Source organism: Amphiura filiformis, chromosome 5 (genome assembly GCF_039555335.1).
Source record: "Amphiura filiformis chromosome 5, Afil_fr2py, whole genome shotgun sequence".
Lineage (NCBI taxonomy): Eukaryota > Metazoa > Echinodermata > Ophiuroidea > Amphilepidida > Amphiuridae > Amphiura > Amphiura filiformis.
The window spans coordinates 30,539,972-30,556,538 of record NC_092632.1 but is presented as its reverse complement, the minus strand read 5'-3'; the positions used below and the strand labels follow the sequence as shown (position 1 = coordinate 30,556,538).

Sequence of the window (16,567 nt, the reverse complement as noted above, 5' to 3'; positions counted from 1 at the left end):
ATTGATCAGGTGACTTTCATCATGTGACCACGACCATCGAACTTTTTAATGCAGTGCACTGACCTCTATACAAATCGCTATTCAAATTGAACAGTGTATTGAAGGATGAGAGTATCCGAGACAAAATAACAAACAACATGGCGGCCTCCATAGTAAACCATGCTCTTCGCCCGCGAGTTGGAGTAGGGGTGGTGATCAAAAGCTTACGGCATCCAGGATGTGTTGTTCTGGGCAAACGCAAAGGTTCTGCTGGCAGCGGAATGTATGCCCTTCCTGGAGGTCATCTAGAATATGGGTAGGTTATGGTTTAGATCATAGATGCAGTAAAAAAAAAATGAGTAAGCTTAAAAAAACAAAAAACTGATGAGTATACTTCAGACTGGAAGCTTTACTTGTAAAAGTTGTAAACATTGCATTTGCATGGGTGGATTCTTTTAAATATGATGTTTTTATCCTGAAAAGTTCACGAAATGAGCTTCAAAATGGGGTGTTTTCAAAATTCACTGACGATCATGAGTACGCATACCTGCCAACTACTCCGATTTTTGCGGAGTTACTCCGATTTCCCGAGTTTGAAACCCCCGAAAATCGGAGTAGGGTCAATACGCCTATTCTCGGTCACACGCCTATTCTCGGTCAGTTAGCGTATTGAACAACCGCTGACGATCGTTGCTTTAATTTCAGCCGTGTCTTCGAATCGAATCATTTAGCCGCACCGGTGCTGCAGGTTTTGGTGACTTTTTAATATCACGGCAGCACAGTTCACCTCAAATGATAGATTTTGAGATTGTATGGTGACCTGAAATATCGGCATTTAAAAAAAAATAATGGCGCTCATTTAAGAGGTGATATGGTAATATTATCAGTGATGCGAAATTGTACATGCATTTTAAAGCTGTAATTTTAACAAATTGATCCATCTGCATCGTAAATAACACCATAGCAAATGATTGGTGTTGTGTTTATGTAAATTCCCATAGAAACAGGGGTGTCCGAGAATAGGCATACGAATTCCGTTGGCATTCCTATTCTCGGTCAGTGTTCCCTAGTATGAGCTATGTTGACATTGTTGTTGCCATGTGTCCTACAAATGATCATGCACGAGCACATGAGAAGTGTTGCATTTTGCTCTGGCGGCTTAAATTAGGCCTATAGCCATTTGTCGAATACAAATGAGCGAGGAGAGATTATTTGTGACCGCCGCCCTCCCCTCTACCCCTTCCCCACCCCCTACCCTGTCGATTTTCGAGCTTTTTCGGTCGGAAAATTGGGTTAACAATGTCACATAAATAAATAAATAAATAAATGTCGGTGATTTAACGTGCGCTACACCTAAGTACCAGCACACTTCAACAATTATTCCGCTGCCATTAGGATATATCAGAATCATTTCCGCTTCCACAAGTCCGCAACTGATGCGCAGGTACTCTCAGCTGACTTAGATTGTGATTACCCCAGCAGCTCCCCATTTTACACCTGGGTGGAGTGAAGCAATTGGGAATTAAGCCGTCTTGCCCAAGGACGCAACACACTGGCCGCGGTGGGGGTTCGAACCCACAACCTTTCGATTATGAAGCTCGCGCCCTAACCATTGGACCATCGTGCTTCCCAATGTGCTTTCTGTCGGCAAAAATGGTTCCTGCCCTGGACCGAGAAAGGCGCTATAACTGACTTGCGCAGATAACATACACTATCTCCTCGGGCCTACACGTGCTATTAGCGCAATTTTGTCATTACTCTATTATAGGCCTACATGTTAGCACAAATAGCACCGCTATTTTCATGGGTGTGCTATTTGTGCAATTGGCAGTGTTATTTTTTGAGGACTTAGAAGAAAACCATTAGAGACATTAAAAATAGCTTTAAATGTTAATATTAGCGCAGTTTTCATGGTTATGCTATTTTTGAGTTCTCCTATTACTTGGAGGGGTGTTATTAGCGCTGCTGTGCTATTCTTATGGTTAGACCTTATAGCGTGCTATTAGCGCTATGGTGCTATTCTTAAAATGGTTAGGCCTTATAGCGTACTATTAGTGCTATTGTGCTCTGGAAATTGTTTTGGCCTTAGGGGGCATATAGCGCGCTATTATCGCAATAATGTTATTTTTGAATTCTTGTACACTTGGAGGGGTGCGATTAGCGCTATTGTGCTATTCTTAAAATAACCTAGACCTTATAGCGTGCTATTAGCGCTATTGTGCTATTCTTCAAGGGGGCATAACACTAAATCCTGCCGCATTTGGTGTAACCTTGTATAGTTCCGGTTAAAACTAACGCCTGAGCAAAATGTATCAGCCTCTCGTGGGTACTAAATTCAAGTAAATCGTGCTTGTTTTTATGGGAACAACAGAGTAGGACCTCAACATTAAAAATCTATTCAAAAAATGTTTCAAATCGATTGTGAATTAGCGACAGGCTGTCGGAATAATATCAAGGCCGGAACTGGTAAGGAGGCGAAATTGTCGGCTGAAATTCGTGAGGGGCTGTTTAGGTGCCCGTAGCGCAAAATTTTTGACTTTCATCGCTTGGATGCTAAATTGGTCAATTTTGCGCCCCCTAAGGTATGTTGCCCCCCCCCCCCCTCATTAAGTTACGCCACTGATCGATTTGCAGTGGTATTGATACCAAAATGAATTCATTTTCATCAGTAAAACGTGAGTTTTGGTGATTTGTATGTCCCCTACCCCTTAATATTGTTATTATTTTATGTTGCTACGCATGGAAATTAACCCTTTATTCACATTAATGTCTATCTACCTGACAACTAATGGTTTAATTGCTTTTAAAATAATTACTAGAAAGTTAGAACAACCAATTAGCTACATATTGATTCATTTTCATCAGCAAAACTTGAGTTTTTCGTGATTTGTATGTCCCCTACCCCTAAATATTGTCATATTTTACGCTGTTAGATATGGAATATTAACATATTTCTCATATTATGTTTAACTACCTGACAACTAATGGTTTAAATGCTTTTAAAATAATGCTAGAAAATCAGAACAATCAAATAGCTACCAAAATGAATTCAGTTTCATCCGCAAAACTTGAGTTTTGGTGATTTGAATGTCCCCTATCCCTTAATATTGTCATATTTTAAGCTGTTAGACATGGAATATTAACATTTTCGTATATTTCATGTCTATCTAGCTGACAACTAATGGTTTATTTGCTTTTAAAATAATGCTAGAAAGTTAGAACTAGTAAGAACTATCAATTAGCTACATATTATTCATTTTCATCAGTAAGACCTGTGTTTTGGTGATTTGTATGTCCCTTACCCTTAATATTGTCATATTTTACGCTTCTACACTTGAAAAATGGATATGTTTTTACATTTTTAAGTCTATACAGCTAACAACTAATGGTTATTTTGCATTAAAAGATTACAAGAACCAAATAGCTATGTATTGATGCCAAAATGAATAAATTATAATGAATAAACATCGAGTTATGTTGGATTGTACGTCCCCTACCCCTTAATATTGTCATATTTTACACTGTTACACATTAGAAAATTAACATTTTTCACACTTTATGTAGACCTGATGGTTTTTCTGTTAAAAATAATACTGGAAAGTTAGAACAATCAATTAGCTACATGCTGATACCAAAATGAATTCATTATTATGAGTAAAAGTTGAGTTATGGTTGTTTTTATTTCCCCTAACCCTGAATAATACCATATTTGACATGGTTTTACATGAAAAATTAACCTTTTCTCACATTTTATGTCTATCTACCTGACAAATAATGTTTGTTTTGCTTTAAAATAATACTAAAACATTTGAACAATCAATTAGCTACATATTAATTCCAAAATGAATTCATTATCATGAGTTGAAGTTGAGTTATGATGGTTTATATTTCCCTACCCCTTAATATTGTTACACACGCTGCTACATGTGGAAAAGTAACTATTTTTTACATTTTCAGTCTATTTTCCTGACAAGCAGTGGTTGATCTCACCCCGCACATATAAATATTCAAAATATTACATGAATGGTAACTTACCAAACAAATTGTGTTAATGGAACTTATATATAGGTCAGTTGAGTGACATAAGACATGTAAAACACCCCAACCCCAACCCTATACCCACCCACCCCCCACCCCACATACACACCCCAAGCACCCTAAACCCACATAACACAAACCAACATGCACGCAAACATGCACATATATAAATATTTGAATCAGAACATCAATGTTTGCCTAGATATGCTTGATATTAAAAACAAAAATAAAAAATGGAGCTTAATTAATTTTGAAAATAGAAATTGGCACAATAGTAAAATTTGAAGCCAGTGCCATAAAAACACCCACCCTACGCATTGTTGTGAAAAATCTGATTTTCCACTAGTGTATGGACTGGCCACTTCCAATCATGATCTAATGAAACCTAGGCTTGCTTTCAAATAATACTAGAAAGTTAGAACAATCAATTAGCTACATAGTCATCCCAAAATAAATTCATTATTATGAGTAACAGTTGAGTTATGGGAATTTATATCTCCCCTACCCATTAATTTTGCCCTGTTTTTTGTGATTTTATGTGATTATACGTCCATATATAAAATGACATGTAAAAAAGTGTTACCACAATTTGAGACCACTACCTACCTAGCAGTGATCTAGAGGGTCCATACTAACTACTTATGGTGTCAAACCTTGTATGTATGGGGGTGAACGAACTCCTTATTTAGGGCCCTGTGTGATCTTGCTCCTGGACTAGTCGGGCGTGCCACCGCATTCCGCTGTGCGCCCCACAAAATAGGACCACCTCGGACCCCGATCGGATGGTACGAAAATTTTGCCAATAAACCGCTTTTGAAAGAATCGCTCCTTGTCAATATATCTGAGCATACTGCAAACGTCTGTTCTTAGGGGTTTAAGTTATCAAACCGCATCATCAGGCTTCCAAAAGAGAATGACCGAGAATAGGTATAGAAAAACTATACGGTGACCGAGAATAGGTGTTTAGTGACCGAGAATAGGCGTTGTCGTCGACTTTGACCTTTTGACCTTGTACTTCCAATACAAGTTCAATGGAAGATGTCATGCAGGGTATGTTAAACGGGGTGTTGTGTGGAATGCACGTTCCCATATAGCTAACTTTTATAATCATTTACACAAGAAATAGAGCGGGTTGTTTCTTAAGTGACCGAGAATAGGCGTATTTACCCTACTCCGATTTTCTGAAGAAAAAAATTTAACATTTTTTTTTTTTTTTTTTAAATATTTTTATAATGTGTTTTTTTTTAATAATTTTTTAAATTTCTTTTCCAAAGTTTTCGGAGACTTTTGAGAACCACTGGACCTATTCTGAAGTGCTAGGATCATTCACAGTTAATTTGAAAACAATTGGAAAAAATTACAAAAAAATTACAGTTTGTTATCCTTAATATGCAAACCACTAACTAATGTTTACCTCTTCATCTAGCACATATGTATAATATTGTGATAGATGAAGAGGTAAACATTAGTTAGTGGTTTCCATATTAAAGATAACAAACTGTGATTTTTTTTGTAATGTTTTCAATTTTTTTTCAAATCATCTGTGAATGATCCTAGCACTTCAGAATACGTCTAGTGTTCCAAAGTCAACAAAAACTTTGACATGTTTTTTGTTAAACTAGAGTACCTGTAGCTGTGAGGGCTCTGTAGCTGTACGTGAGAGCACCACCAGCATCAGATAGTGATGCTGTTTTACCCCCAATGACCCCATATGACATCTGACCCCAGATGACCTTGGCTTGATACCCTTTGACCTTTGATGACCTCAGTTTTATTTGATACATCCGTTTGAAATTTAGAAATCATTTTCAGCTATGAATGCTGGGAAGACATTGCAATCCTCACAGGGAGTGGTGAAATCTTCCTGTTCCTGTCATATTGAGAATTATACCATGTTTAAGCCCTCGTATCAAGGATTCCACCCACCAAGTCTGTGCCCGATCGGACAAAGTTTGAAATTTGACCCCCTCCGTAATGACCTTTGACCTCGGTTGACCTGAATGGTATTTTGCGCATATATTCCTCTCAGAAAAGGATTCCACCCACCAAGTTTGAGCCCGATCGGACAAAGTTTGAAATTTGACCCCTCCGTAATGACCTTTGACCTCGGTTGACCTCAATTTCATTTCGGGCATATATTCCCCTCGCATCAAGGATTCCACCCACCAAGTTTGAGCCCGATTGACCTCGGTTGACCTCAATTTTATTTCGGGCATATACTCGCCTCGTATCAAGGATTCTACCTACCAAGTTTGGGCCCGATCGGACAAAGTCGAAATTTTGACCTTTGACCTTGACCTCCGATGACCTTTCAAACCACCCCATAAACATGGAATGCCCGATCTCTATCTATATCCGAAATATCGGAGCGATCGTCGGCGCGTGGCGAAACGCATTGCCGGACAGACAGACACACAGAGCTTATTATTTTATTAGTACTAGTGCACCTGTAGCTTTGCAGCAATGCATTGTGGGTAGACATTACAGTGCATTTCAAATTGGGCAGACAGCCAAAAGCTGAATGAAACTTGTCCAGAGTTGCCCATTACACATCTTTGTATCCACTTGCTGCTGCTTTTGCTATCCAGTTGGGGTATTTTGCCCCTAGATGACCTTTGACCTCGAGGGGCCCTTCAAACCACCCGCCAACATGCTTTTCCCGTCACCTACCCATATCCGAAATTTCGCTCGATCGTCGGCGCGCAGAACACATAGCCGGACAGACAGATAGATAGACAGATAGACAGATACAGCCCGCTTATTATTTTATTAGTACTAGTGCACCTGCAGCTGTGAGAGCCCTGATGCTGTGAGAGCACTGGCTGACCTCATTTTTGTTTATGCGCATATATATTCCCCTCAGACGAGGATGCCACCCACCAAGTTTGAGCCCGATAGGACAAAGTTTGAAATCCATGACCTTTGACCTCGGATGACCTCCATATAATGTTTTTCATGCTCCCCTCATACAAAGGATTCCACCTACCAAGCTTGATCCCGATCGGACAAAGTTTGAAATTTGACCCCTCCGTAATGACCTTTGACCTCGGTTGACCTCGATTTTATTTCGCCCCTATATTCCCCTCGTATCAAGGGTCCCACCCATCAAATTTGGGCCCGATCGGACAAAGTTTGAAAATTTGACCTTTGACCTTGACCGCCGATGACCTTCAAAACCACACGGTCAACATGCTTTTCCCAGCACCTACCCATGTCCCAAATATCGGATCGATGCATCGCAGCACGGCGGAACGCATAGCCGGACAGACAGAGACCGCTTATTATTTTAGTATAGTAGATAGATAGATAGATGTGTTTTTTTTCTGAATTTTTAACTTTGTATTGTGCATCATATCAATGTCCTATCAGTCACGTAGGCCTTGTTATAAAGCCAAAAAATCGCTTCAACGAATGATCGTTATGTACAAAAGTATAGGAAACTGCATTTTTAAAAGCACATTTTCTGTGTGAAGGAAGCATATTTTCAAACTTATAAAAACAGGTCCCAGAATGTTTTTTCACATTTTTTTCAAAGGTTGTAGTCATCAAATAAGTGTTGAAATTGTTGCTAGATATGGAGTATAAATCCCTCCTCAAAGTGTATAAAAGCCTAGGGCTTCATTTTCACCTTGTTGTTTTTCTATAAAATGTGTCTAATGTGAAGGGGCTTATATGGGTTTTTACAGTGTAGAAACCCCTAGCTCTAGCTTCGCCCCTCAACCCCCTTCGGCTTTGCCCTGACCCCACCAAGGGCCCTTAAGCGGGCCCCGGGACCCCCGCCATCAGAGGCAATACTACGGGCGCTTCGCGCCCTACGTTCGCCATGTACTCTGTTTTCTAGGTTTTCAATGTTGGCAGGTATGGAGTACGTACCTGCGGATACACAGAGTGCTGGAACTGGGCCATTAGTTTAGTTTCTTCCAGTTTCGTTCAGGTTTTTGCCAGTTTTGCCACTTTGCTGGCAAAAACCAAACCCTGCTGGTATTAGTACAAGGAACTTATACGATGTCCTCATTCACAAACTGATACTATCTGTCCATCGTATAAGACTGTTACCGCACGGCAATGTGGTGAAGGAATATTACACAGTCAAGAATAGGCTCCATCATTTTTTTGTTCTGAACCCTCCCAGTCTCCCAAAACATCAAAAGCGTTGCATTTATACTTACTTAAGACTGTCCTTTTTCATATAACTTAGACAAAGTAGGGCCAACTTGCCTAGAAATGGTCAAATTTTGGCAAGAAATATCTCTGTGTAATCCTATGTAAGTCCCATATCACATCGTTATCGGCGATCGAGGTTTTTTTTCTTCTGAAGTTTGGTTGGTATCCACCAGCGTCATGCATGTGACGTGACACGGCTAAAATAAGCGACCGGAAATCGGGGATCGTTAAAACGTCAACAAATTTCAAAACATAGAGAGCAGTAAACTTATTGGCGAGCGGTCCGAATTTTGAGCCATAAGTTTACGTGGTGAACTAGCTGGTATGTAATTTTCAGGAACAGTGTGGAACACACTTTCTTTCATTTCCGCATATATGTGTAACATGTGTAACAAATCACTTTGCCCATGTATAAAAATATTGATGAATTCTTGATTAGGCCAAAAAAAAAAAGTTGTTTGTTTGTCCTCAGATTAAGGCCTGACCAATATTTTTTTTTCTATTTTTTTTAAATAAAAATAAGTAAAATTCAATTTTTTTTTTTCAGATTTGGAGTATCTCTGGACCTAGCTAGAGCTAAATACTAAGATCTTTTATGGTTGAAAATTTAAAAAAAAGCCCCCAAGAAACATTTTGTTTCTTCAATATGCAAAGTTATAACTTGTGTTCATGTCATAGTCTATTATTTTTAGTGACTTCAAAATACATTGGATTTGAAATCATTAAAAGAACACAAATTATAACTTTAGCTGCATATTAAAGAAACAAAATGTTGTTTTTTTTAAGTCACCATGAATTATTGTAGCATTTAGCTCTATCTAGGTCCCGAATACGCCAAATCCAAATAAAAAATTATTAAAAAAAAATCCGCCCGCCACGCACGCCCTCTTTTCAAAGCTGTGGAGGACAAACAAACAATTTTGGCCTTATATCGGAAGAGTAAATATATAATCACCTTTGCATTTTATGATGCGATCTGGTCCATGGAGGCCAAATCAAATTTGAAATTGAGATAAAGGTAAAAATATGAAGTAAAAAAACAATAAAATACATAAGAAAATAAATAGATATCATAAAACTTCATAACTTTAGAACCAAGTATGCTAGACCTTTGGTATTTTCACGATATGATAGCCTAATGTTTAATTGCGTAAGGGAATAATTATAGTAACTCAATTTTCAAAAATGCCTCCTTTGACCCCCATGGAGCAGATTGCATCACATTTGGTTTCTGTCCTTCAAACAATTCAACCACGCGCAGTCTAAGTGCAAGACTAATTGAAAACTAGTTCTGGTCTTGAAGCACGTATCACTTTTGCAATCAGTGGGTGAACACATGGTCATTCCTTTAATTTACAGGACTTGTCCCACAAATACAAGTTCGCAAGTCCCTCCATCTGTACATACATTTGTATAAGGGCATGAAGGGGGAAGGGTTCATCGCCTTATGTAGATACCCCGGTAACAGAAAGTCCAAACGTTGGGAGTCTGTCACAAAATTTGTTTGGATCAAATATATTTGAAGCAAGAGGTTATTGCTGTACTCGTATCGCCTGTGTTGAACTTGTTTGTAATCTATACTATTATCAGTATCTTTTATTGACATAACCCAACATACAGTACAGTCAAATAAACAAGCAAAATACAACAATATAGTACCTTACAAAACATCTTTAACTACATACATTTGTGTGATATAAAATTTACCCAAATAAAAATATTGATGGGCCAAAACAAGTTACCATTAACGATGATGTTTTGGATCAAGTGTCCAAAAGGTCACTGATCCTGAACTTGGGTTGCCAGTCTCCTGATGAAGGTCAAAATTGTGACTCAAAATTTGAGGTACATCTAAAATTTGTGTTGAGATCATCATAAGTAATAAATAATTACATGTAAAGGGGGCCAGGCTCATATATTTACCTGAAAGTCATGCCACTCATGGCAAACACATCAGCTCCTGTCTTCATGTTCTGTGGTAGAGGCCATGGTGAGCCTTGTGTTAATGGTGACTGCAGGCCATGATATACCAATTCAACATGTTCTTCAACGGCAAGACCAATATTGCCACCCCCGTCACCAACATCACCACCACCGTCACCAACATTACCACCTACAAACTGCCTCACAGCTGATAATTTTAAAAAATATAAGCAAATGATACAAACACTACCTCACAGCAGCACCAATCATGTAAATAGCATTTTGATTTTTTTTCCTGAAAAAATACTTCCGCATATTGTGTGTGAACAAGCTTTCTGTTGATGAACAAGCCTTCTGTTTAGTGAACAAGGACCCTGAAATTGATACTCAGAGCAAACTTCCATCCACCATGAAAAAAGTATGCCAGCCCCAGAAAAAATAGATATTATGAAAGAATGAAATTTGAGAATCTTCAGGTACAGTGCTTGAAATTTTGTTCATTTTAGCATCAGCAAGAAGTCTATTGAAATGACTAAATCTAGTAACCAATAGAAATGAAAAATATCAATGCATATTGCGTCAAGATGGTCAACATCAAAAATTGTACATTGCTATCACATGCTACGCCTGTAATGTCAAAGGTGCTATCAGTGATCCTTGTGAAAGCAAAAAGTATTTGAAATTTGTGTGTATAAAAGGACAAAACCTAAACAGAATTCTAAACAATACACAGCATGTATTTTATTTACATGTATTCAATTTGTTGTCGCAAGTGTCCGTATGAAAAGAACTAGAAACCCATATCAGGCATTAACAGCAAGAAACTATAATCTTGTAGAAGCCCCGGGGTAGAAGCTAGAAGCAGTGCCTCTAATTAGCTTCCTTCTGATGGAAAATGACACAAAGAAGTTGGAAACCAGCTAACTAGCCACCATCATAAATGGTACCCCACATCTCCCAAGGCTCCTCTATCTTTTGTTTTACAACGTGAGTAAAAGAGTTTATTTGCGATCACCTTGATAATTCCCGCAAATTCCATTCAGTAAACAAGTGGAATTATCATGCCTGCAATGCTCAACAACACAAAGCTGACCAAAAGTTGCATCCAGGGTATCATTTTGTAGTTTCAATAAACTCAGTCAAACTAGTAAGAGTGGCTAAAGTGTGCGGCTTTCTATCTGCGCTGTCTGTTGGCATCCACTTCCAAAGAAATGAAAAAGGCTTTCACAGTCAGGATTAAAGTGATCAGGCCACTTTTGTCATGATTACACCAACCAAGTTTTCAGCTGAACAATGTATTGAGGGATGAGAGTATCCAGGGACAAAATAAACAGTATTGTGAACCATGGTCTTCACCCTCAACAAGATTACAGTAACAACCTATTTGATATTTTATCAGAAAACTCGGAATACTGGATATATCAACCTGTTAAAAGAAACATACCATAGTCCAAAGTTTAAACAGAGTAAGACAACACAAAGAATTGTGATGGATCTACCTTACAAGTACCAGTGGTGAGCCCCCAGAATTCATGGGCTGTCCGTACATCGCATGATCACAGGTCATTAGTAACACATCACAGACACCACAATCCATATTAACCAAATTGACCCAAATCTGTGATGCACAGATTTCATATGAGTATGCCCAAAAGTGATATTGCAATTTAAGCTGGTATCACTTGGCAGTGAAACCGTTTTATTTTTGTGGCCTTGACAGTCCACATTCAATGTGAAAGAGAACTTCTATCACCAAAGTCAACAAGACATCAATCCATCCATCACATGTATTTGGCATTACCTGTTACTGATTTGAGAGTCTGGCATCTTGAAAGTGTCACAAATAATGGACCATTGTAACAATGAAAATAATCTTGATGTTGTTAGAGTATAGTTAAGGTTTTCTTGTTTTTGTTTTATGTGGACATTAATTGTGAGATGTTTGTTTTTTTTGCACAAAGTTGATTTCTTTGAAATTCAGAGACTTGCAAATTGTTAGGTATGTAAGTCTTCAGCACCATATACAACCTTCTTATTATTACATCGCAAGACACAGCTTTTTCTGCTAGTTGCTAGTGATGTAAAATTGAAAGTTGTCTTTCTCCCTTTGCTCCACCACCTTGAAAATTCCTGACTGCACAAATGCATCCAACCCTGATAAAGCTTTACTTTTATTTTCCATGCAGTGAAGAATGGGCCCAATGTGCAGAGAGAGAAACTGAGGAGGAAACAGGACTTAAAATCAAGAATATTAAACTAGGTACAGTGGTCAACACGGTAGTCAAAGAAGTGCAATACCATTATGTCACAGTATTTATGGAGGCCGATATCGATGAACAATCGGGAAAAACAGAACCAGAAAACCTAGAACCACATAAATGTGAAAGTAAGTACTACTGGTGAATAAAAGTCCCGGCAAAAAATGAGTTGTAAAACAAAAAATAAAAAATATAACATACAGTCATAAGAAAGTCATATGATATGAACCATTATGACGTCATGCTATGGTTAAAGCCATATTGTAACATATGCTGAGGAGAACGCCTCAATATTTTTTAATTCTGGTTTTTACACGATTCTAATGTACGGTACTTAAGCATTTAGTAAACAAAGATACCTTGCAAAAATGAAGACTAGGTGCTGTAGTTTTGTCAAAATCTGTGATTTTGAATAAACTGTCTTAATAAGACATTTTATTATTATTACAGACCAATGGGCTGTGGGAGGATGATGATCAGGTGTAGCACTGATGACTAGCAACAGTGACTATTGAACTCAAAAATGTAAAATTTTCTATATCTGAATATAAAATGTGTGTAAGTATATCTTTCCACAAAAATAGATGAAATATGAACTGTAGGATTCCAATTTATAAAATCTTACATTCGTTTTTATACCCGTTTCATAGTTTTGTTTCCTTTTCATATTCATATTCTCACAGGTTGGCAGTGGTATGATTGGAAAAAATTCCCAGTACCTGATGATGAATTATTCTATTCTCTTAGTGATGCAAGAAAGCAAGGATTTTCACCAGATTTCACTCATTCTTAGCTCTGCCGTCCAAGTAAAACGCAGTAGGACTCTAGATCTAAAAGTGGGATAAGTCACATTTAGTGCATTTTGAGGAAAAATGGCAAAACTTGTCATAGGTATAATGCCCTTTGACTCATTTTAAAACCCTATGGTACTATAATAATTATTCATTGCAATACAGGGTCAAGAATTGAAATAGTATTTCTGGTAATATTGTGTACAATGTTGGTGTTTATAAACAATAGTACAGTACCATACTGTACAAACTTGAGCAGCTTTACATGTATATAAAACATTTCAGTATTTAATCTCAAAATGATGTGCTATATTTTTATGTTTATTTTCTGCTCATTACAAAATAATTATGATCATTATTATAGCATATCGAGAGCTTAGTGCCAGATGTCCACAATTACATGTTACTCATTTCGGCAACAAATGGATGGTTAATTCTGCCCTCCATAATAAATGAAGTGACTTTGGGGTATATGTATGGTCACTTAAACAGTTAGTTAGATGCAAGTGCCCATGCATATACCCCAAAGTCACTTCATTTATTAACCGTCCATTTGTTGGTGAAATGAGTATAGAGATAGTTCTGGCTGTTTGATAAACAAAGATTTTATACAGTTCTCTCACCAGACATTTGACTTACTTGATATTTCATCCCATCTTTGAGATTTCATCAGAAAGTGAGGTGAAGCGGTAAACACCTAGTCATGCTAGGGAGACATATGCTATCTGGTATGACCTTTTCCTGCCAAAACTACCTTTTGGCTTATAACTAAAGAACCGTACATCACAGATATGAAAAACTGTACTTTTTCTGAATCCTTATGACTAGAAAAATAATTTGGTGTGGTTTTTAAAATGATTGGAGAAGTTTTGAAATTTGACCCCTGTATGACCTTTTCCTGCCAAAACTACCTTTCCACCAAGCATATTTTGGTATACTTTTTGTATAATGTTTTGCACTATAATAACAAGGGCCGATGCCACAGTTGGCTGATGCTGAATATTTATAACCCTATCTTTCAAAAAAGCTGTATAAATTGTGGAAAGATCTTTTCATCTATTGTCTTTCACACTCATTCTATTCAGATAGAACTGAGCAATGTGTTATTGAGACCAAAATACTCTGTAAAAGTGGACAATTTTTGGGCAAGTAATTATTTGGGCTTTGCCAATTTTGAACTGCTTCCATACATAGAACTATACAAACACAGATATTTTCGTGTGTACTGTTGTTACTTTTCTGTTAGCTGTTTGGAACACCCAAAAAAATAAATAAATGTGTAGCGTGAACATTTCTACTTTAATGTATTTAATTGACATTCCAAAATTGACATTCCACATAGATTTTCTACTGTTGTGAACTCTGCATATGTGACGTATCGCTATTTTGTTTGTGAAAATCATTTAACGCATGAATTCTCTTGAATTAGAAAATAGAGATCATCTGGCACTGGCACCATGACTGTATGCCACCCTCTATAGCTCACTATAAATAATTTCATGATGAATTAATTAATACATGCTGCCCTCTCAAACTATCTCATTCCTCACTGTGCAAAGTTCACAACAATAGAATTGTTTGTAGACTAGAATAAATCAGATTTCATTCAGAGAAGCCTAATATTTTTACCATCTTTTATACATTTTAAATTCTTAAAAGACAACCAATAAAGTCTCTGATGGCAAATTGCATCACTGATAGATGTAACTCAATTAAATGATGTGATCAAGCAAAATCAGCATGAAGTCAGTCATATTCAATTTTCAGTTTCTTGTAGGATAGTAACAAGCATTTACAAGTCTGCATTTTGCAGAAAATCCCATTGAAATTGAACCAGTTCAAAGATATGAGCAATTAAAAAGTTTCCAAAACAACAGGAAAGTTTAGCTATAAAATATCTCAAAATCAATATTTTCCGACTTCCGACTGATTTTGCTTGATCACATCACATTAATATTTACTTGTACTGTAAAACACTTAAATTTCACGAGGTATTTAATTTCGCGAATTTCGCAAGGACCTGGAATTCGCGAAATTAAATCCCCCACGAAATATAAAATTTACATTGAAACTAACAGTAAATCTTCTGGATTCGCAAATTTAAAACCCTCAAAAAATCCTGCTTTTTCTCAATGTGCGAAATAAAGTACCTGAGAAGTGTTTTACAGTATTCCTTATGCTCTGTTATTAAATTCCACACCAGAAATAGCTGTCAGCATATCTGAACTTTTATTTATTAATATTTTGTATTTACCAGTTCCAGTTTTAAGTTATAGCCCATCATAATTATGTAATATTTCATAGAGCCAGCTTTTTTTAAATAAAGATTTACTTCACTAAAAAATGTTTGCTACATTCATTTTGTTAATGTGTACAGAATTCCTTTCACCCATGACCATTAGTGTCCTACAGGTAGCTAGAAAGTGTCATTTACCTGTCATTTGACTTGAGTAATATTACCCATCCAATCTTTGACCTAAAAACACTTAACCAGGCCAGGCATCAACATGTCAGAATATTAAGGGTTCAGTGAGTTTAAATAATGTGTTGCAAGGGCATACCCAGACACTTAAGTACCAGGCATTAGCGCCAATCCGGCATGAAATGTGAGGGGGACAATCAGCCTGAATTGTCAAAAACTGGCTGAAAAGAACAAAAATTTTGCCGAAAGGTCCCCCTGCCCACCACCCCCAACCCTCCGAATTGACGCACATGGTCCCAGGGGTGTGCGGTAAGAATAGCCCAAAAACTAGGCTGATTTTGCATGTTTTAGGCCCAGGATGTGCAGTGCACACACATCCACTGAACCCCTGGATAAACCTGTGTTGGTGGGACAAACATAACAGAGGGACCTCTCTGTTCACAGTGTGAGAAGTATCAGGTATTGGAGGAGACCAATAGCTATGGTGTACCGTGACCTGCATTTAAGACTTTGTGCTCAAACTACATTTTCCTTCAAGTCACTCTTCAAATGAAATATTATTGCCTGTCATTTTTATATTGCACCGAAAAAAGAATACCGGTAATCCAGTTCATAAAAAAGTGACCTTTTTTATTCATATTCCGAATACAAACCCCTGCTGAACCCTTCCACACATAAAATATTACAACTTGCCCAGCTGTGACACCTTTTTTCTTACATTGTAGAAGTTTTCAGAGGTCAGTACCAAACAAAAATCTAGTCAAAACAAAATTCAACAGCATTTTCTGCATGAATGGTTATATGGATGACAATTAGATGATCTATTCTAGCCACAAAAGCAACAATTTTAATGAGTTTAAGTTCACAGATAGTTTAAATGGGGTTTGTCCTCATTTGAAAAAATACCAGTCAAGCAGCAAATATCTGGAATTCCAACTTTGGAATGAATGCAAAATGGGTGAATATATGACCAAATGATTGTGAACTGAAAT

At 37.4% G+C, this 16,567-nt stretch overlaps 1 protein-coding gene across 1 annotated transcript; it reads left to right on the top strand.

The window, feature by feature from the left end:
- The first annotated feature begins 9 nt into the window (after nt 1–9).
- LOC140152956 (nucleotide triphosphate diphosphatase NUDT15-like) lies at nt 10–15,532 on the top strand. Its single transcript, XM_072175507.1, has 3 exons — nt 10–295; nt 12,291–12,490; nt 13,046–15,532. The coding sequence occupies exons 1-3, from the start codon at nt 138–140 to the stop codon at nt 13,153–13,155; spliced, it is 468 nt and encodes a 155-aa protein (XP_072031608.1). The 5' UTR covers nt 10–137; the 3' UTR covers nt 13,156–15,532.
- The last annotated feature ends 1,035 nt before the right edge of the window (nt 15,533–16,567 follow it).